A 23,621-nucleotide genomic window follows, 5' to 3' on the forward strand; every position below is an offset into this window, starting at 1 on the left:
GTGGAGTGAAGTTACTCTTGGCACGTAAATCAACCTTACCAAGAGTGAGTTCACTCAGCTGTCAATCAATCCCCTTATCAGTATAACCATCAGCAAACCAAACCTTCAATTTGATATTGCAAAATAGACGTTGTAGGTCCAATTCAAGCTGGAACCAATCAGTCCCAGTTGTTGGGTAAAAAGACAAGCCCTTACTTAATACATCAAGTTGTATACTGGTCAGTTCAATAGAAGACATATTTACCCCAGCTATTGTCTCTTTTGTGCCGTCCGACTTTTCTGAGATCGCTGTTCTCGCTGTTTTCCTCCATCTATGTTGTCTCTGTCCACCTCGTCTGGTCCTTTTAGTTCCAAAGTTGGTCCTAAAAAAGGCTCATCTAAGTGCGATTCTTGTGTTGATCCTATATCAATTGAAGGTGATTGTTTGGAACGTGTGTTTACTGTGGCTCTCTTGACATTCATATTTCCTTGAGTGGGAGAACGTTTTTGGCCTCTTAGATCTTGCCATGTATATATATTCCCTCTCCTATAGTCTTCTTAATCTCTCAACCATTTTCGTCTCTTTGTCAATTCCTGTTCTTTTTTGAATTTTTCTAAACAAGTGGAGCAGTTCAATAAATATACGTCAAATTCCTGTATGGTCAAAGAATCTTTCAAGTTCTCCTCAGTTATGGTGTGTCATTTCTGAGTCACAACCAATTCAAATTGGAGATATTCCAGATTTAAAGGGAGTCTGTCACCAGCATTTCACTTTTTTAACACTTCCCACAGCTCCCTAGCATGCTTACAGTTAATAAAAACGTTACCTCTGGCATCAATCCTGGACTTATAGAACCCTCAAAAACGATCTTTATAAGATATGCAAATGAGGGCTCGCAAGTGCCCAGGGCGGCGTTACTCTCTTAGGTGCCCTGCTTGCTCAGCCTTCTCATTGCGTCCCCCCGCCCCTTCCTACCCTCTGCTCGCCCATCCTTTCCCTCTGACCGCCTTTGTACTAACTTGTTATGCTGCCGATATCCCGCGCCGGCGCACTCATTCCTTTGGCGCACTGCGATGCCCATTCCTTGTATGGCATCACAGTAACTATTGCGCATGCGCCGGCTAACGATGCAGCGCCCCAGAATACCACTACCCACCACTCAGATAACATGACCACTGATGAAGGTCCACCGAAACGTCTGGTCAGAAATATTTTGTTGTTGACGCTTATATATACCATGGGCAAATGGATAATGCAGAGATTATGAAATAAACCTCACTTGAATTGCAAAAATCTCAACCTGAGTGCCTCAATACTTGGTCCTGAAAAAATTGGGGTTTGGAAATGTTCTTAAAAATTTTAAGATTTGCTTCCAAACTTCTAAGCCTTCTAACGTCCCCAAAAAATAAAATGTCATTTTCAAAATGATCCAAACATGAAGTAGACATATGGGGAATGTAAAGTAATAACTATTTTTGGAGGTATTACTATATATTATAAAAGTAGAGAAATGTGGAAATTTGCTAATTTTTCCAAGTTTTTGGTAAATTTGGTATTTTTTTATAAATAAAAATGAAAGTAAAAGCATTTTAAAGTTATTTCCACATAAAGTGACACATGTCAGATTTGCTAAAATGGTCTGGGCAGAAAGGTGAAAAATGGCCCGATGCAGTGGCGTAGGGATCGCCATAGCAACCATAGCAGTGGCTATGGGGCCCTACGCCACTGGGGGCCCGCCCGGGCCGCCTTCTGTTTATTTTTATTTTTTTTATATATTTATTTTTTTATTTACATACACACCACACACAGGCAGCCAGGCCCAAGCCGCGAACCGCCCGCCCACTATACTAGACTAGTGTAGTGGGCGGGGCGTGGGTGGTCCGCGGCTCGGGCCTGGCTGGGGAGGAGTCAGGACTGGAGCAGGGCGCACGCAGGGCGGGCCGACACAGTGGCTGGGGAGGCTCCAGCCAGGCCACTGAGTAACTCAGAAGATCCGATGGTATATTATAACCCCCAGGCGTTCCCATGGTGACGGGGACGCTTGCCTGGGGGTTAGAATATACCATCGGATCTGAGTTTTCACAAGCTCAGTGAGATCGTAAAAACTGAAATCCGATGGTATATTCTAACCCCCAGGCGTTCCCATGGTGACAGGGACGCTTGCCTGGGGGTTAGAATATACAAGGGCCACGCCGCTCACAGGAGTATATTTATAAACTAATTAGTAACTAACTACTTTAACTTTAATCATTAACATTGCTGATATCTTTACTGGGATATCTTACTCTGTCTTAGCTCCGGTAACAGCAGGCAGTGCGGGAGGGCGGCGCTCACTCACTGACGTCATGCGCCTGCGCCGCCTAGTGGGAGGAGCAGGCGCGTGACGTCAGTGAGTGAGCGCCGCCCTCCCGCACTGCCTGCTGTTACCGGAGCTAAGACAGAGTAAGATATCCCAGTAAAGAGATCAGCAATGTCAATGATTAAAGTTAAAGTTACTGATTAGTTTATAAATGTACTCATGTGAGCGTCGGGGAGGGGATCTGTGGATGTTACTGTTTAGGGGAGGGGGATCTGTGGATGGCACTATTTAGGGGAGGGAGATCTGTGGATGGCACTGTTTAGGGGAGGGGGGATCTGTGGATGGCACTATTTAGGGGAGGGGGATCTGTGGATGGCACTGTTTAGGGGAGGGGGATATGTGGATGGCACTGTTTAGGGGAGGGGGATCTGTGGATGGCACTGTTTAGGGGAGGGGGAATCTGTGGATGGCACTATTTAGGGGAGGGGGATCTGTGGATGGTACTATTTAGGGGAGGGGGATCTGTGGATGGCACTGTTTAGGGGAGAGGGATCTGTGGATGGCACTGTTTAGGAGAGGGGGATCTGTGGATGGCACTATTTAGGGGAGGGAGATCTGTGGATGGCACTTTAGGGGAGGGGGGATCTGTGGATGGCACTGTTTAGGGAAGGGGGATATGTGGATGGCACTGTTTAGGGGAGGGGGATCTGTGGATGGCACTGTTTAGGGGAGCGGGGATCTGTGGATGGCACTATTTAGGGGAGGGGGATCTGTTGACGACACTATTTAGGGGAGGGGGATATGTGGATGGCACTGTTTAGGGGAGGGGGATCTGTGGATGGCACTATTTAGGGGAGGGGGATCTGTGGATGGCACTATTTAGGGGAGGGGGATCTGTGGATGGCACTGTTTAGGGGAGGGGGATCTGTGGATGGCACTGTTTAGGGGAGGGGGATCTGTGGATGGCACTATTTAGGGGAGGGGGATATGTGGATGGCACTGTTTAGGAGAGGGGGATCTGTGGATGGCACTATTTAGGGGAGGGGGATCTGTGGATGGCACTATTTAGGGGAGGGGGATATGTGGATGGCACTGTTTAGGGGAGGGGGATCTGTGGATGGCACTGTTTAGGGGAGGGGGATCTGTGGATGGCACTATTTAGGGGAGGGGGATCTGTGGATGGTACTATTTAGGGGAGGGGGATCGGTGGATGGTACTATTTAGGGGAGGGGGATCTGTGGATGGCACTATTTAGGGAAGGGGGGATCTGTGGATGGCACTATTTAGGGGAGGGGGATCTGTTGATGGCACTATTTAGGGGAGGGGGATCTGTGGATGGCACGGGGGGGCCATAATTTTTTTTTGCTATGGGGCCCATGCATTTCTAGCTACGCCCCTGCTTAAGGGGTTAAAGAAATCCCCCAGTTTATTATTATAGACACGATCAGAGCTGAGATGACTTCTAGGTATGGAGGAAAACTAGCCAGTATTCTCTTTTCCCTATGACCTACCTTCTCAAAGTTGCTGCATATTCAATCATCTGGTAGCATCTCGCTGCTGTGTGAGCAGGTAATATTTGAATATATCTGCAACGGGCCCACTATCAGGGCGTCTGGGGTATCCACAAAATATGTCCCTCTTATAGAGCAAGTAAACGTGACGCCAGTTGAGGTTCAGCAATGAGGACATGGAGTCCCCTTTGTAGATGGTAGTGTTTGTACCCAGGGTAGGATTGCCAGAGTGTTGTAGAGTGGCCTACAATGTCACTGTAGATGTTGTATACACATGTCACTGCGCTCCTACCTGGATATCCTTGGATCCCAGACGTGAAGTGGTCCGAAGCAGTGCAAAAAGGGTAGTTGAACTTGGATGATGAATAAGTAGAATAAATGGAGTCCAGACTTATAGTAACATTAAACACAGCTTTACTTGGCATAAACAGTAATCCAAACAGTTTCCAAACTTTATCTTGGTTATCGGCAAGTATTGGCTTAAATGGCAGGCAAACGCTTCTCTGCAATAATCTCAGCTCTGCTATGCTAGCTGGAGTAAATAGGAACTTTTCCTCTTCTACTGGAACTTAGTTTTGCTGTCTGTAGTCTGTCTCTTACTTTAATCCTAGGAACTTCTTGTCCTGGCTTTGAGTACCTCGAGCTCTAGCTTCAGCTTGGATGAAGGCAATGCAAGCCCAGGAGTGGACAAGCAACCATGTAGACTTCAGAGGCTGGGCCTCTCAGCCTAGCAGAGCAGAGCAGTAACATAAACGGTAATCCAGTTATCAAACTTTATCTTGGTCATCAGCAGGTATTGGCTTAAATGGCAGGTAAACGCTTCTCTGCAGCAATCTCAGATCTGCTATGCTAGCTGGAGTAAATAGGAACTTTTTCTCTTCTGCTGGAACTTAGTTTAGCTGTCTGTAGTTTGTCTCTTACTTTAATCCTAGGAACTTCTTGTCCTGGCTTTGAGTACCTCAAGCTCTAGCTTCAGCTTGGATGAAGGCAATGCAAGCCCAGGAGGGGATAAGCAACCATGTAGACTTCAGAGGTTGGGCCTCTCGGCCTAGCAGAGGAGATGGTGCTCTGCTAGCCAACACACAACCTTTCCCCAGGAGGGGGTAGGCTAGACTGCACACTAACTAACTCCTCCCTCTTTAGAGAGGGCTGGAAGGGAACTAGAAGGTTCCTCTCCAGGGAAACTAACACACAGCTGATGTTGCTGCCACCTGCTGGTGAACATGCACATTACATGTTAACATAACATTTGCAAGGAAATTCATATACACACATTGCAGGAAATGACATTAAATATCAGAAATGACACAGGATACACCAACCAACATAGTGGGGGTACAAAGGAGGTGGTAATACCCACTCTGGGTCATTACATATCTGTATGGTGGGCCCCCAAAATAAGAGTGTGGTACCTTGTTTAGCCAGAAAATAGAGTGTAATAAGGGCACTTCTGTCTTTGGAGGATCCAGCACTTTCATGATTTCCATTTACAGTCTATTAATTACAGTGGGTATTGTGCAATGCTTCATTTTTCTCTGTAGTGGTGGATTTTCCAATTTGCAGCCTGCCCTATATGTTCTCTAAATTCCCTCCACACATTCTTAGTTTTAGGATGTTCTGCGCAGTGAGTGAAGAGAACCAGAGAGTGAGGGCTCTGGACTGGGGTCTGAATGTGTTGTTTTTCAGTTTGGTCTGGTGTCTGGTTTGCAGTCTGAAGTTTTGGAGTCTGATCTGGGGTCATTTATTTTGGGATCTGGATTCATTTTGGGGTCTGGTGTCTGAAATTATTTTTGGCATCTTGTCTGCTAGTATATGAACAAATATATCAGCACTGTACATCTTTGGGAGTGCATGTCTGGCACAGTATATCTCTGGGACAAAGTATTCCTAGACCATGCTAGGAGTTCTACTTTGACAGAAGTGTTTTTGTAATGTCCCGGAGTGTAATGTCCCGGAGTGTCATTGCCACTTCTTTTTGACACTTTGCTACTGTCTCCTATGTGCTAAATTATTACCTAATGTACCTCTTGTTATCTCCTAATAATGTGCATATACATTTATGAAACTGGTAATTGCCTGGTCTACCAGCAGATGGCGGCAGCATTGGCAAGGTTAGTTTCCCTGGAGTGAAACCTTCTAGTTCCATTCCAGCCCTCTCTAGAGAGGGAGGAGTTTAGGTAGTGAGTAGGTCATTCTACCCAACCCCTTCATGGGGAGAGGTTGTGTGAGGAGTTTGTCTGACTTAACCCCTGTGTGAGGAATATGTATTAATATTTACTGTCAGCCATGTCCCCAAACCCACCATTTTCTGAAAGGTAGCAGAGGTAGTGAGCTCCACAGGAGGACCCTGCTTCAAAGCCCCAGCCATATGGCAGAGAACTTCTTGCCCGGCCATCGCAGGCACAAACCGGATACATATTTGTGTCCCGGTGGCCACGATGAACATGCCCACGGTCTTAGTTTGGTGGTGGGATGCCAGGGAAACCAAATAACGGTACTATGTTTGGACTGTAGCTGGAACCCAGACGGATCTGTTGGTTCCAGAATCATCCCCCTGTGACATTCTGGTCTGGAGCTATGAACCCTAAAGGGTTTTGTGGGTCCTTTAATGCCAGCCCAGAAGAGGGGGAGTGGACTCTTCCCAGAGGAGGGGCCGGCTACAGTTTAAAAGGCTGGTGAAAGGCAAGCGGGCATGTATTTTCTCTGAAGGAGGGTCACATCGTGCCATGTGTTTAGAGGGACCTGCAACCAGCTGACATCACTGCCCTCCATGTGAATACAGCAAAGGACTAATCATAACCCAAAGGAACATTCATCTACCCGGTTACTGACTTGAACTCTGTGTAATCCTGTTATTCTTAGCGTATATTGTGTTATCTAGTGTGCCCTTAAGGTGATTAAATATATAATTAAATCTTGTGCTGTCTTGTATCTCGATCACGAATCCCCACGTCTGTGTTTCGGCCTAGTTATAAGCTACTGCGGGTTGGTTTCTCACCCTATATAATCCCGTTAGCAGACAGGCTTATATCAAACGAGAAGCTGGTGGCAGATTACCTGGGCTGAGAAAGAGCTGTTTCACTGTGGCAGTGAAAAGGCTCTCTCAGCTTGTTGCCTCTCTGTGCCCGCGTGGACAGGCGGTGTCTGTGTAAACTGTACCAAGCTGACCTTACATGCTCCTCCAGGAGGGCGTAACGTCACTTCTTGGTAACCAGGGACCATACCGCGTCTCGTGAGCTTGATGTAGTTGACGTAAAGTGGGCACGAGGGGTGGTATCTCTCACATATTGGTGGCAGCAAAGTGTGCAGTCTGTGTCAGTGATCATCAGTTGCAGTGATGGCCAGTTACACAAGAAGCAAGGCTAGGGAGATGGCCGATGCTATGAATGGTGGCGGAGAGGACGCAGTCAAGATAGGGGGCCGAGAGAAGGTGGAAGGTGACTTTATTCAAGGCGAGGGGGAGCACAGCCCAAGCTCCCCAAGGAGCCAGTTGCCGGAGGTAAGGTCCCCAGTGGGCCTCACTCCACCTGCCCATCCCCCCAGCCAGGCAGGCTCGGCTGCTCTCCTACAGGCTGCGCTAGACCGACTCTAGGCTAGAGACCAGGCTTCCTACGAGATCCTTAAGGCAGCTGCAGAACATCGCGAACGAACAGAGGCTGCAGAACGAGAACATTGTGAGCAATCTGCAGAACAACACGAGCAAGCTGCAGAACAACGCGAGCAAGCAGCGGCTGCAGAACGACGCGAGCAGGCCGAGCATGAGCATCAGCTGCGAGTGCTCCAGCTCCAACTCCAGCAGCCTTCTCTAGCCCGATGTGAGTCTCCAGAGATCCAGATTCCCAAACTGCTGGCGGAGGACTTTTCCCTGCTGGACAAAGATGGGGACTTGGACACTTTCTTGCTGACGTTTGAGACGGCCTGCCAGCAGTACCAGCTGCCAGAGGAACAGTGGGTCAGATTCCTCACGCCACGTCTCAGGGGAAAAGCCCTTGAAATCTTTGGGTACCTGCCCAGCGAGACCATCCTGAGCTATGAGGACATCAAACAGGCTCTGGTCTGGCAGTACAACTTGACCCCTGAGACACACCGGAAAAAGCTCAGGAGTTTGCAGCAGGGTTCTACCCAAAGCTGGGCAGATCACATTCGGGCCTTGCTGAGAGCGGTCGACCAATGGACCACAGGATTGGAGCTCACCACCGTCCAGCAGCTGAAGGAGCTCATCGCTACAGAGCAGTTCTTGTGGAATTGCCTGGAGGATCTACAGCAGTACCTCCGCGACCGGAAGCCGAAGAGGGCCTCCGCAACAGCAGCCCTGGCCAATGAATACACCGACAACAGGACTTCAGAGGCCCGAAAACCAGTCGGCTGGAGAGGGGGTAAGAAGCACACTGCACCTGCTACCCCTGCCCCTGGGCCCAAGTGGGCACCAGCCCCTGCTACACTTTCCATGTCAGTGTGGGAACCCCACACTGTGTAAGCAGCCAGGACACGTCAAAGCCATGTGTCCCCAGCGCCCTAGGGACCCGTCCTAGTCATCAACCCGGAAACCGTCCACTGTGTTGTGTGTGGGTGGTGGGAGGTCCCTTGACAATTTTCAACCGGTCACCGTGGGCCAGGCCCATGATTTATTGCCCAGGAGATCCCTTACTGTCTCCGGGATTGGAGGAGTAGAACTGGCGCTGCCCGTCGCCAAGGTCTATTTGGACTTGGGCGCCAGTTGAGGAGTAAGGGAGGTGGAGGTATCCTTAATAATCCCTGCCAGTGTTTAGCTGGGGACGGACCTTGGACGGCTTGTGTCTAAGTACGTGGCCGCTGACACCCCGAGGTCTGATCCCCCAGAATGTGATGTCATGTCCACCCCTGTTGATACTTTTATTGTTCATAACATGCCTGTTGATGGGGATGTGGGGGTGGGGGATGTAATGTGTGCCTCTCCCCTCAAGGGGGAGGTGGTCATTCACGCCAGCTGTGCTGAGGCCCCAGGGTGTGGCCAGCAAGCATGCTGGGACCGGTTGTCCTCAGGTGTGGCTACTGAGGGGACAAGCAGGGGGCAGACAGCTGCGGGGGAGGAGGATGCAAATGAGGTCAGGGCTGTCCCAGGACAAGTAGGGCTGCCAGATAAAGTCTCAGTGAAGGGTTCCTCCACAACTGGGATGTCAGAGGGCCAGGTTAGTCCATCTGGACTGGCTAATTGGTCGGAAGTCAAGGGAAAGCAGGCACTACTAGCGGTGGCAGCGGCCATAGCTGCTGTCACGCGCAGTGGGTGTGCTGGGGCCCCTCAGGAGTCTGATAGCTTTCCCCCTTCCGACCCAGTGGCTGCCGAGTCAGATGGAGGCTAGGAGACAGGTCCCAGGGATCTGACAGAGGACATGGTAGTCTCGTCTATTCTGGCGACGTCTGGTCAGGGTTTTCAGGTGGTGTTAGTGGCTGATGCCAGCCTGGACGCTCTCAAGGAGCAAGCGGCACTGCCTCCCTCAGACTCAGACCTCGAGCGGGTGGTCTGGGACCAAGGACGGCTGTGCCGGGTAACGGTCCAGCAGGGCTCACCGGAGGAGTGGCCTAGGGACCAGCAGTTAGTAGGACTGACAGGGGGCGTGGCAGTCTCATCTATTCTGATCACGTCCCATCAGGGGTTTCAGGTGGCATTAGGGGCTAGCGCCAGCTTGAAAAATCTCAAGGAGCAGGTGGCACGGCCTCCCTTGGACTCAGACCTCCAGAGGGCGGTCTGTGACCAAGGATGGTTGTGCCGGGAAACGGTCTAGCCGGGATCACCAGAGGCATGGCCTAGGGATCGACAATTTGTGGTACTTTATCCATTCAGGGCAGAGTTTTTGTGGATTGCGCGCAAGATTCCGATGGCCAGATACCTGGGGGCCACTAAGTCAGAGGCCTGGATGGGAGACCTAGCCACTCCTGGGGTATCGGTCATCGAGTGTGTCGTGCGCTTCCAGGAAAAGGTGCAGGCCTTGTCGCGGTTGATGCACAACAGTATGGGGCAGGCCCAGACCGTCCAGAAGCGGGGGTACGACCAGATGGCTTGTGAAAGGACCCACCAGATGGGTCAGCAAGCGTGGATGTTGGTTCCCGTACCTCAGGATAAGCTTCAGACGGCCTGGAAGGGCCCGTACCTCGCGCACTAGCGGCTCAATGCCAGGATGTACCTGGTCACTCTGGACCACGCCCAGGTAAGGCAGAAGGCCTTCCACATGAACCTGATGCAGGCGCATCATGAGCGGGAGGCAGGGGCCCTCCCAGAATGCCGCCCCTTCTGGGAACTGTTAACCAAAACGCCTGGAAGGGCGGCATCCACCAAGATGCCGTTGGGCATAGAGTATGCCCCTGCCACTTCTAAGTTAATGGTCAAGCTGCTTAACGGACTTGAATGGTACGCGGCCGCGTACCTGGAGGTCATTGCCGTCTTCGGTCCTACATGGGAGGATCCCTGAGAGCATCTGCACAGATGCTCAGGCAGATCTGCCAGGCAGGCCTGACCCTTACGCCAGGAAAGTGCCAGCTGGGCGAGGAGCCCCAGGCAGGCGGGGAAGCTTTGGAACCGGAGCCTGGGAGAGTGGATGCCAGCGCATACTGGCTCACCCCCCAGGACAAGCACCAGGTGATGTCCTTCCTGGGCACAGCCGGGTACTATAGGGGGTTCGCGCGCCACTATAGTCGCCTGGCGAGGCCCCTGATGGACCACACCAGGAAAAAGTTGCCCTCCGCCGTTGATTGGACAAACGACTGTGAGACGGCCTTCCTGGCGCTAAAGGACGCCCTTTCCAGCTTCCCGGTACTACAAGCAGCCGACTTCACACGGCCATTTATAGTACCGCCTGACGCCAGTAATTGTGGCCTCGGTGTCATGCTCCGTCAGGATCACTTCATTGGACAGGAATGAATGAGAGGTGGGTACGCGGAAGCCTTGCGCTCCAGCCGTACCACTTTGCCATTCGCCACCAGAGGGGGTGCAGATTGGCGCACGGGGAAACACAGGAATGTGCTGCCCCTAGTGCCCTCTAAAAGGGGGAGGTGCGAGGAATATGGATTAATATTTACTGTCAGCCATGTCCCCACACCCACCATTTGCTGAAAGGCAGCAGAGGTAGTGAGCTCCACAGGAGGGCCCTGTTTCAAAGCCCCAGCCATATGGCAGAGAACTTCTTGCAGGCCACCTTTGTTTACAATTTCACACCCCATTCAGACAGCATGGATCCTGCAGGAAAACCTCCCTGCAGGGGGTCTAAGCCCTTCCCGAGTTCAATCAAATGTAGCAGACAGCATGGAACCAGCGATTTAAAAGGAATTATGAATCGTCCGGCCATCGCAGGCGCAAATCGGATTCATATTTGTGTCCCGGTGGTTACAATAAACATGCCCATGGTCTTAGTTTGGTGGTGGGATGCCAGGGAAGAGAGCTATACATATCTCCCCACAGAAACCAAATAACGGTACCATGTTTGGACTCTATGTGAATACAGCAAGGACTAATCATAACCCAAAGGAACATTCATCTACCCGGTAACTGACTTGAACTTTGTGTAATCCTGTTTGTACCATATTACCTGTATTTGTAACCTCAGACCACTGTATATATTCTTATATAGTCATAAGCTACCGCGGGTTGGTTTCTCACCCTATAATCCCGTTAGCGGACCGGGCTTATATCAAACGAGAAGCTGATTACCCTGTCTGAGAAAGCGCTGTTTCACTGTGGCAATGAAAAGGCTCTCTCAGCTTTTTGCCTCTCTGTGCCCGCGTGGACAAGAGGTGTCTGTGTAAACTGTACCAAGCTGACCTTACATGCTCCTCCAAGAGGGCGTAACGTCACGTCTTGGTAACCAGGGACCATACCGCGTCTCGTGAGCTCGACGTAGTTGACGTCAAGTGGGCACAAGGGGTGGTATCCCTCACACCCTGCTAGGGGAAGGCAGTAGGCTTGGCCCTGTCTGGACAGGTACTGTTAGTCCTACACCAGCCTTATCACTGGAGGTTGTGCACACCCAAGCATAAGTGAGCTTGAGGTACTCTCTGCTGTAGGGAGAAACGCAGATGCTCGTCCCTGTGGGACTGAGCTCACCCTAATAGCCAGCCAGGCCAAGAAGTTCCTAGGATCACAGTGAGAGACAGACTTTGAACTACAGCATCAAGCAGAAAGGAAAGCATTCCTATTTAATATTGCTAACATAGCAGAGCTGAGAGAGTACACTACAGATTCAGCAGAGAGGTTTGTTTTGCAGAAGTTGTTTGCCTGCCAAAGTCCTGCTAAAACCTGTTGGGAACCAAGACAAGTTCTGTGGATTGTTTGGATTATCTTCCATACAACCAAGTCTAGACTCAACTTTATTTCTACACTATTCAAGTTAACTACTCTTTGGCACTGCTTTGGACGGCCACGTCTGGGATCCAACCATATCCAGGTAAGGAGCACCGTGACACGTGCAACACAACCTCTTGAGGGATACTGTGGCCACTTCTACACCACCCTGGCAATCCTACACCTGGGTACCAACACCTAACTTAAAAGGAGCTTTGCACTTCTGTTGCTGGAAGGCAACTGGCATCACGACAGCTTACTCTGTTAGAGGGACATATAATTGTAAAAACCTCTTAAAGGGTAAGGGATACCCCAAACGCTTAACCCGTCCGTTGCAATCAATTGGCGTCACGAACTGTGTGCCGCAAACGATTGTACTAAAGAATAGGAGTCAACCAACAAAATTGCATGCCTACCAACTTTATTTGCCCTATTTGATTTACAAAAACTGCATTGAAAGTGACTTTAATGACTTGACCGTCCGTTGCATTAATCTCGCCGCTGGAGCCCGGACAGATAAGTTTGTGACACATACATAAAAAATAATATTAATAAAAACAACAGCTCTCATACAGCTCCATAGATCGTCAGGCGGACGAATATGGCAATGCAAAGTATTTTTTTTCTCATCTTTTACTTGTTTGATTTAGGCTACTTTCACACTGGCGTTTTGGCTTTCCATTTGTGAGATCCGTTCAGGGCTCTCACAAGCGGTCCAAAACGGATCAGTTTTGCTCTAATGCATTCTGAATGGAAAAGGATCCGCTCAGAATGCATCAGTTTGCCTCTGTTCCGTCTTGCAGAGTTTTGGTGTCCGTCTGATGAAACTGAGCTAAATGGATCTGTCCTGGCACACAATGTAAGTGAATGGGGTCGGATCCGTTTTCACTGACACAATCTGGCACAATAGAAAACGGATCCGTCCTCCATTGACTCCAGTGTTCAAGACGTCTTGGCTATGTTACAGATAATACAAATGGATCCGTTCTGAGTGGATACAGATGGTTGTATTATCTGAACGGATCCGTCCGTGACAGATCCGCACAAAACGCGAGTGTGAAAGTAGCCTAAAACATAACCAGAACTATATACAATTTGTATATATGTAATTGTACTGACCCGCAGAATACAGGTCATTTTTACCAACCATAAATACAAAACCCCTAAAACCCATTAAAAAAAAGAAAATTCCGGCTTCCCACTGCATTGTATGAAATATTGAATAGTAACACGAGGAAGTACAATGGAGGAAGAAACAAAAAAATGAAAATTGGCTCATTTAAAGTCGAATTCTCCTTTTTCAATCGAATTTCTAGTTGTGCTATAAGGTAGTGGAGGATTCCAGAGTTAGCTAAAAGGTATAGTGAATTGACATTGACATACTAAGGCCTGGTCTTCACTGCTGACTTTTTGCACTGCTTCAAATCGATTTTAACTGGTGCGGCACAGCTGCAGTTCCAAGGAATACATTAGGATTAATACAAGCTTGTGGACTGCAGCTGTCACTTAATAGTTAAAATAAAAAAATCATCCAGATATTACTAATAATAAACATGCACCATTACTATATTAGTTTAATGTATTTATCATTCATATTCTTACAGGTATACAGGCGTGATGTGCTGTATGTAATCTACATCATAATACAGCGTATACCCATGTATTATCCCTTGGTCAGCACATGCTGTTATGGCCTGTTATGCCTTTTTGTCACTAAAACGTATGTTTATATTTTATTAGTTTTGCTGGTGATCAGGATGCATTGATTGTGTGTGACTGTAGATGTTTCAGTGTAATTATTTAATAGCATATATTTAATTATATAATAGCATTTAGAGTGAAATCTTGGAAACTTTCTAAAACTTCTATTCAGTTTAGAATTTTATATATATAATATCAATTCACAGTATAAGGTAGATATGGCGGTGCACGTTCAATGGAAATATTAAATCTCAGCCTGATAGAACGTTAAATGTGAAAATAATAAAGTTTTTATTAGAGTCAATAAATAGGGTAATAGATAAAATCAGGCATACAGGGAATCAGAAGTGCGGAGAGGGATCAGGTAATAAACCGTCCGACACTGAAGGCCTGACTAGTAACCTGTGTATCAGGCTAACACTCAGTGTTGGAACACACTGATGAAAGTGTAGCCTGTAACTACAGGATAATGATAATACGGCACTAAGTACAGGGACTAACACTGCAGATCTAATCCACTTGGCAATTCCTGATGCTCTGTGTGTTGAGCTATACAGTGGATGGTCAGCATGGTTAAAGCAGCTATTAGGCCCCTTTCACACGAGCGAGTATTCCGCGCGGATGCGATGCGGGAGGTGAACGCATTGCACCCGCACTGAATACTGACCCATTCATTTCTATGGGGCTGTGCACACGAGCGGTGATTTTCACGCATCACTTTTGCGTTGCGTGAAAATCGCAGCATGCTCCTCTTTGTGCGTTTTTCACGTAACGCAGGCCCCATAGAAATGAATGGGGTTGCGTGAAAATCGCAAGCATCCGCAAGCAAGTGCGGATGCGGTGCGATTTTCACGCACAGTTGCTAGGAGACGATCGGGATGGAGACCCGAACCTTATTATTTTCCCTTATAACATGGTTATAAGGGAAAATAATAGCATTCTGAATACAGAATGCATAGTAAAACAGCGCTGGAGGGGTTAAAAAAAATAAAAAATCATTTAACTCACCTTAATCCACTTGCTCGCAATGCCCTGCATCTCCGTCTGACTCTTTTACTGTATAGGACCTGTGGAGAGCATTAACTATAGTTTAAGGACCTGGGATGACGTCACTCCGGTCATCACATGGTACGTCACATGATCTTTTACCATGGTGATTCACCATGGTAAAAGATCATGTGACGTACCATGTGATGACCAGAGTGACGTCATCCCAGGTCCTTAAACTATAGTTAATGCTCTCCACAGGTCCTATACAGTAAAAGAGTCAGACGGAGATGCCCGCATCGCGAGCAAGTGGATTAAGGTGAGTTAAATGAAGGGAAAATAATACTATTTACAGAACACCGATCCCAAGCCCGAACTTCTGTGAAGAAGTTCGGGTTTGGGTACCAAACACGCGCGATTTTTCTCACGCGAGTGCAAAACGTTTTACAATGTTTTGCACTCGCGCGGAAAAATCGCGGGTGTTCCCGCAACGCACCCGCACATTTTTCCGCAACGGGCGTGTGAAAGAGGCCTAATGGGTCCTGGTGCACCCTGTTAGCGCTACCCTGATAAGGCCCCTTTCACACGGGCGTTGCGGGAAAATGTGCGGGTGCATTACGGGAACACCCGCGATTTTTCCGCACGAGTGCAAAACATTGTAATGCATTTTGAAAGGGGCCTAAGTGAGCAGTATGTAACGCTTCAATACGATCAAAGCCAGACAGCCCGTGTGAGTAGAATATCACTTGTTTAAGCTGCCCTATCTATTGAGCGATTAATGACTCAACCAATCTCTCAACTTTTATGTGTCATGTGTCATCAGGAGCGAACGTAATTTGTAACAGTGTCAGGTATGAGTGAAGCTGCCGCACTGTAGTGTGCATACATCGGCGCTGTGATGGCCGTGTGCGGCCAAACACACGCCAGATATAAATAATCTAACACCCGCCCCCAGAAGGTATGTGCCGGCGTCAGTCACCAATCAGGGAAGGAGGCGCGTCCTCTGACACGCTCCCTGACGTGGCCGTCGCACAATAGATCGTAATACACTCTCGGGGAGGAGCGCAAGTGTGCTCAAATATATGGGGGAACAATCATATGCGGTATATAATATCGAGTGACATCGCTGTAATGAGTTAATCAGGATATATAGAGGAAGCCTATGTAAAAGAAGTGACACAATGTAATAATCAGGTAAACAGCCATATATAATGGAGAAGACACCTAACGTGGAGTATACCACCCCATACATGTTACGGGATGATGTCAGATTTAAAGACACATACTGCATATATCACGACCAGAATCTATATTAATGACAAAGTGATGGAGTGATACACCTCAGGACCATATCTGCCATCCCATAATCTCCTAAATAAAGCAGGAAAATGAGACTGCCTCATTTAAACCCTTAGGGTGTACCGTATCTAACTTAAAGATCCATTCGGTTTCTTTACGGAGCAACAGCACATCAATGTCCCCTCCGTGAATGGATGTCACAATGTATTCAATCCCCTGAACCTTAAGCACATCTGGATTACCGCCATGATGGTCACAAACATGGCGTGCCACAGATGTGTCACGCTTATTTTTGATGTCGAGTACGTGTTCACCAATGCGTCTCCTCAGTTCACGTTTGGTCTTACCCACATACTGCACACCGCATTGGCAAGTCAATAAATACACAACTCCCACTGATGTGCATCTGATGAAAGATCTGAAGGAGAATCTTTCCTTGGTCACATGACTAGTGAAGAATGTCCCTTTCATAATATTGCCACAGATCACACATGCTCCACATGGAAAGGTCCCAGTAAGTGTATTTTTTAGCCATGTATCAGGTGTTGGGTGTTGGTATGTACTGTGAACCAGACGATCGCGTATGTTGGAACTACGCCGATATGTGATAGGGGGACGGTCTGACACTAACTCACCAATGTCAGGATCTGACTGTAAGATAGGCCAGTGTCTCTGAAGGATCTCACGTACCTGTTTCTCCGCTTTATCGTACGTGGCTACATATACCAAAAAAGTGGCAGCACAGCAAAAAAGAACAAAGTAAGGGATCGTTCACATGAATGTATTTTGCGTTCCGTATACGTGCCGTTTTATGCGTTCCGCATACGGTCCGGAAACATTCATTTCAATGGGTCCGCAAAAGATGCGGACAGCACTCTGTATGCTGTCCGCATCCATTGCTCCGTTCCGTGGCCCCGCAAAAATTATGAGTCCTGTCCTATTCTTTTCCATTTTGCGGACAAGAATAGGGATTTCTTTAAATGGGCCTCCTGTTCCGTTCCACAAATTGCGGAAGGCACACGGGCGGCTTACGTTTTTTGCGGATCCGCAATTTGCGGACCGCAAAAAACGGAACGGTCGTGTGAACGAGCCCTAAAAAAAGTATTTTGGGTGCCAGTGGCTGTGGGGGCGATCCACCCAACCTACTTACATAAACTGACAAGATTCCACGGCACGTCTAAGAAAAGTGTACGTTTATTTCACCAGAAAAAACAGCAACGTTTTAATCCACTCAGTGGGATCTTTCTCTATCAGTGATGATAACAGAAATGGTGCTCAAATATAGGTATATATACACACCCACATAATAATTGATTAACAAGAGCAATTAATACAAAAGTATAAATAAAAAGTTATACATCATAAGAATAAATATATACATATAATTGCTAGTGTACATAGAACATGATGCAAAAGCAAGTGTAAAAACTCCAATCATCTAATGCAATTATATAGTATAAAAAGGGCAATCAATCATAAAGTGCAATCATTGGCAGATTAAAAACATATGTGGATCCACTTGTGATGTCAATTAAAAACATCAGTGTGCGATATAGATAAAGTGTATAAACACTAATCAGCATGGAGAAACCTCACGGCTTGAGCATCTACTGAATCACATTGCGCATATCCACAATGACGTCCGATCACATGATCCGCTGACATCAGCAGCAATGGATCATGTGATCAAGCGTACAAGGCGCAACCCCCGCCGGCGTATCACGAAGGTCCCAGTGTGTCAAATACCATCACTAGGCAACATCAAAAGACGCTCACTGTCACGTGACCAGGAAAAACGTCACGTCACAGTCTATGGCCCCAGCTTAATGGTAAAATATCTCAAAAATAGAAAAATAGAAATCTTGTATATACGATTACAATGTATCAACTATATCTATTTTACTACGCTGACATGTACATAAGTTTTCGACAAACAATCGGAAGCACATATAATTATAAGTTCTATCTCATTGGGTGTGTGTTGTATACCCATTCTACAAAGTATTTAATATATATTCAAGTAATTCAATATATATGAAAGTAATAATAAGTGAGGGATAAAAGCAAGTAAGAATAGACCATTAAAGGAGTCTAGGCATCACAACCCCCATCTTTATTTTACAGGCATCAATACCAAACCTCCCGCCAGGGAGCACGGATATACATAATGCCCATTAGACTATAAATAAAATAAAAAAAGGAAAAATGGGGCTAAAGCATCACAAGACCAGCGAATCCGATATAGTTAATACTAACTATATGGGATTTGCTGGTCTTGTGATGTTTAATTGATATCACAGGTGGATCCACATATGTTTTTAATCTGCCAATGATTGCACTTTATGATTGATTGCACTTTTATACTATATAATTGCATTAGATGATTGGAGTTTTTACACTTGCTTTTGCATCATGTTCTATATACACTAGCAATTATGTGTATATATTTATTCTTATGATGTATCACTTTTTATTTATACTTTTGTATTAATTGCTCTTGTTAATCAATTATTATGTGGGTGTGTGTATATATACCTATATTTGAGCACCATTTCTGTTATCATCACTGCTTGAGAAAGATCCCACTGAGTGGATTGAAACGTTGCTGTTTTTTCTGGTGAAATAAACGTGCTCTTTTCTTGGACGTGCCGTGGAATCTTGTCAGTATATATATATATATATATATAATTTCAACATGAAAGAACATAATAAATAGAATAAAAAGACAGGTACTTCTCAATGATCTAACGAAGGAATTTTTGATGTAGCAATATATGACATTTATAATTTAGAGTCGAAAAAATATTATAGTATTATAAACACCAAATGCCCAGATTTTCCGCCCATATAGCAGTGTGTCATGGCACTTTTACCTCTTCTCCACTGAGTCCACAGCACAATGCAGAAGCCATAGTTCACACTTTTCCTGTTTTGTGCCCTCTACAGGTTTGGCAGAGAGTATTAAGTGATGGCTGCTGACGCACAGGGTCCCGGTCACTGGAGGGATTAGGGGGCAGCACATACGTACATTCTCCACTTGTGAACTCTGTACAAGATGTGAGAGCTCCATGTCCTGAAGAGGTGCCTATAACTGTACAGCTATGTCTATATACTATTTACCAGTGATCTAACTGATGTCCTCTCCAGAGCAGCAGATGGCAAGAAATAAAGACCAAAGCCAAAAATGAAGTGACACCACATCCCTTGCCAGCTCTTAATGACATATTTCACTAAAACTATGCAACTACCTGTTACCGCTGCAGAGCTGAAGAGTGTGGAAAGTTACTGGTTGCAAGAAGGAAGTTGAGGTTTTCTTGACACAAATGTTAAAAACATTTACAAGTTAACCCTCTCCTATTCCTATAGACATTGCCGTATAATCACCACTTATGTACATGACATTGCTGTAGAAAGTGACCCACATAAACTGGTGCAACACATCTGCTAGTGCAAAGAATGAGAGCTTTACACTTCAATTAGTCCGATGCTGAAATTGTCAGTGAAAGATGGAACATAAAGTGTTTTCTCTGGCATTAGGATAAGGCTCAGGAAAGTGAGGTAGCTAGCTGGGTAACAGTTAGAGGGTAGAGGGAAGAGTGCCAGGGAGGCTAGCCCTGATCTGACACACCCCAACAAGTTTGCAAGGCTGGCAGATGAGGGGGATGTCAATTCAGGGAGAGCACTGCTGCAGCCGAACCCTTCCTTTGCCAGTCAGGGGAATGTCAGCTCCAGTAAGCAGGTGTCACGCAGGGTGGGGGGGGGGGGGGGGGGTAGGGAAAAGTGCACCCCTGACTGCCACCCACGCCTCTGTCCCTGCCTACTGTACTTGCACTTACCCGTCCTAGATAACGGAGCGCAACTGGGTGGCGGTCCATAACTTACGTAAGTGCGGAAAGGACAAACAAGACAGACAATACAGAAAAGTCCAGGTAGCAGAAGTCAACACCAGGAAGTCACAGCAGAACCAAGGAGCAGGCAAAGCGAGTGAAACATGAGCCAGGAGTAGCAGCAAGATACAAGGATCGGGCACGGAAGAGTCAAAACACGAGCCGGGAGTCAATACCAGGAGATACCACAATACACAAGGAGCAGACGAGGACAAGTCAATACATGAGACGAGAGTCAATACCTAAACCAGAGGAAATCACATAGAAGATTACACTAGTTAAAGGACCTTAATCACAGGCAACCTGTGGCCAGCAGGCTGCCTGTTAAATAGTGAAAATTAGGAGTCATGTGACGTGGCCAGCATCATATGACTCGCTCTCCTGCATCCAGCTGAGTGCCGAGTGCTCAGCTCGGTGCTCAGACTTAGCCCTGTTACTATGGGAGCGGAGGACGCTAGCCACGCTGGAGAGACGTGCGCGGCCGGGTCCTCCCCGCTCCTTGTTACTCTGGAGACGAGGACGTGTCCTCGCTCTGATCTCACTGCAGGGCACCGGCGACGCTGAGGAGAAGGAGCGCCTCGTCGGCGTCCTGTGACAGTACCCCCCTTCTACAGGGGGCCACCGGACCCAAAGTCACTGGAGATGGTTTCTCTGGATGAGCAAGATGGAATTTTATTTATCAACCTGGTAGCATGCATCCTATTCACCGGCACCCAGGACCTCTCCTCTGGTCCATAACCCTTCCAATGGACAAGGTATTGAAATGAATTTCAAATTTTCCTGACATCCAAGATCTTAGATATGATATATTCATTTTGTCCGTCCACCTCTACCAGAGAAGGGAATCCCTGTGAAGGAACTACGGGCGAAATATATTTCTTAAGCAAGGATTTGTGGAACACGTTGTGAATACGAAACGAGTTCAGCAGCTTTAACCTAAATGATACAGGATTAATAATGTTGACAATTTCATATGGTCCAACAAATCGCGGCGCAAACTTCCTAGAAGACACCTTTGACGACAGATTTTTGGTGGACAACCAAACCTTCTCGCCAACTGTAGAATCCACCCCCTTAGAACGCTTCCTATTAGCCTTAATTTTCTGAACCTGAGCCCAGAGTGTGCACAGCTCTGAAATAACACTATCAGCCTCAGGGTTAAGTGAGGAAACAGAAGAACAAGAATTAAATTGAGGATGGAAACCTAAGTTACAGAAAACGGAGATACTCCAGTGGAAGAGTTCACACAGTTATTAGGGGCGAACTCTGCCAAAGGAAGATATCTCGCCCACAACTGCTGATTATCAGAGATGTAACACCTAAAAATTGTTCAACAGCCTGATTCAACCCTTCCGTTTTACTAAACCTATCGACCACTACCCACACCACTGACTTACCCTCAGAGGGTGGCAAGTCAGTAATAAAATCCATTGAAATATGTGACCAGGGTCTACTAGGAATGGGTAGTGGTCGCAATTTACCAGCTGGACGTGTTCTGGGAGTCTTGGACCTGGCACATACCTCGCAAGCAGACACATACGAACTGACATAACGTGGGCCACCAGTAGTATCTGGACGTGAGTTCTCTGGTGGCATAAATACTGGGATGACCACATAAAACAGAATTATCGCACTCACCCAAAAGTCGGAGGTGGAAGTGCCCTGGAACAAATAACTTATCTGCGGGTGTCTGTGCAGGAGCTAGGTGTTGTGCTGCCTCAATATCAGAAGTAAGATCCGATGATACTGATGCCACAATGATGTTTGCCGGCAAAATGGGTTCAGGAGAAATGTCTGGAGGTTGAAACGCACAAAAGCTTTGAGACAAAGCATCTGCCTTCACATTCTTACTTCCTGGCCTGAAAGTAATAGAGAAGTTAAATCGCGTGAAGAATAATGCCCATCTAGCTTGCCGAGGATTAAGACGTTTAGCGGAATCGAGAAATAATAAATTTTTATGGTCAGTAAGAACAGTGATACTATGTCTCCACTCCTCAAATGCCCACTTAATGACCAGCAATTCACGATTTCCAATGTCGAACTGCCTCTCAATGGGAGAGAACCTACGTGAAAAGAATGCACAGGGTCTTAGGTTAGTGAGGTCCGAGGGTCCCTGAGAAAGAACTGCCCCCACCCCATCCTCAGAAGCATCAACCTCCACCACAAAAGGTTTCTCCTGATCCGGCTGAATCAAGATTGGGGGCGTTCCCAAAACACTTCTTAAGGGTTTCGAAGGCGTCTATGGCCTCCACAGGCCAGTTAACAAGATCCGCCCCCTTCTTAGTTAGGTCGGTTAAGGGTCTAGCAATTACCGATTTTTTTAAAATAAATTTACGATAATAGTTGGAGAACCCTAGGAAGCGCTGTAATGCTTTAAGGAAAGATGGCCTCACCCAGTCTTGAATAGCCTGTACCTTTCCCGGATCCATCTTAAATGAGTGTGGAGTAAGGACATACCCTAGATACAAAATTTCTTGTACCACAAAAATAAATTTCTCAAATTTTTTCTTAGAATTTCGAGCACTTGTTTGATATGAGTAACATGGGAATCCCAACTCAAAGAAAAAATCTAAATATCATCAAGATATACAATCATAAATATACTGATAAGTTCTCTGAATATGTCATTCATGAAATTTTGAAAAACTGCCGGAGCATTACTGAGCCCAAAAGGCATGACTGAGTATTCAAAGTGTCCCTCAGGTGTATTAAAAGCAGTTTTCCACTCATCCCCTTCCTTAATTCGAATTAAATTATATGCCCCTCTCAAATCAAGTTTAGAAAACCAAGACGCCCCCAGAACCTGATTGAATAAATCTGGAATTAATGGAAGGGAATATTGATTTTTAATAGTGATCTTGTTCAATTCTCGATAGTCGATACAGGGTCTGAGGCTTCTGTCCTTTTTTTTAACAAAAAAAAAAACGCCCCCATAGGGGACACAGAGGGTCTAATGTGCCCTTTACTTAGGCTTTCCTTAATATATTCCTTCATGGAATTACGTTCTGGACCAGACAAGTTATATATTCGGCCCTTAGGAAACCTAGACCTTGCCACTAAGTCAATAGCGCAGTCGTATGGTCTATGGGGTGGAAGACTCTCCAGGTCAGATGTGGAGAAAACATCAAAATGTTCCTCAATAAATGGAGGTAAGGTCTTATTTTCAGCAGAGACTCCCGCTTGAACAATATGTAAACAGGAGTTACATTTTGGACCCCATCTTTCAACCTCCCCAATGGTCCAATTGATAACAGGATTATGTAATTGGAGCCAAGGCATACCTAAAATCACTTCTACGGGCAAATGTTCCAAAATCAGAAAAGAGCAATTCTCCGTATGACATGCCCCTATGGTCAAGGTTATTTCGGGAGTACAACACTTGACCGTTCCACCCAACAAAGGAATAGAATCAATGGCTACAATGTAAATAGGGCTAGGCAGGGCTAAAATAGGTATCCCCACATGAACAGCAAACTTGAGATCAATCAATAAAGGCATTTCCTGAACCCTTGTAGGACCCCAAAGAAATAATAATAGGTACTAGTAACTTCTTTCTTACCACCCCGGGGAGTACCTTGTCATTTGATCCCTCAGATTTGGGTGATCTTCCGGAAGAAGTAACCTTGGGACTGTGTCGGATCCAATG

The 23,621-nt window shown here is 46.7% G+C and overlaps 1 protein-coding gene across 2 annotated transcripts in view; it reads right to left on the reverse strand.

Moving 5' to 3' along the window:
- The window catches only part of LOC120995395 (myotubularin-related protein 9-like), a 66,835-nt gene extending 47,519 nt beyond the window's left edge, over positions 1-19,316 (reverse strand). Inside the window, exon 1 of one of the 2 annotated variants that reach the window (XM_040424567.1) lies at positions 19,209-19,316. In XM_040424567.1, the coding sequence (XP_040280501.1) occupies positions 19,209-19,312 (104 nt within the window). In that variant the 5' untranslated portion in view covers positions 19,313-19,316. Of the gene's footprint in view, positions 1-18,961 lie in introns of both variants that reach the window. The other variant, XM_040424566.1, reaches the window with a different exon arrangement.
- Between the last annotated feature and the right edge of the window lie 4,305 nt (positions 19,317-23,621).

Source organism: Bufo bufo, chromosome 3, assembly GCF_905171765.1.
Source record: "Bufo bufo chromosome 3, aBufBuf1.1, whole genome shotgun sequence".
In the NCBI taxonomy this organism is placed as follows: domain Eukaryota; kingdom Metazoa; phylum Chordata; class Amphibia; order Anura; family Bufonidae; genus Bufo; species Bufo bufo.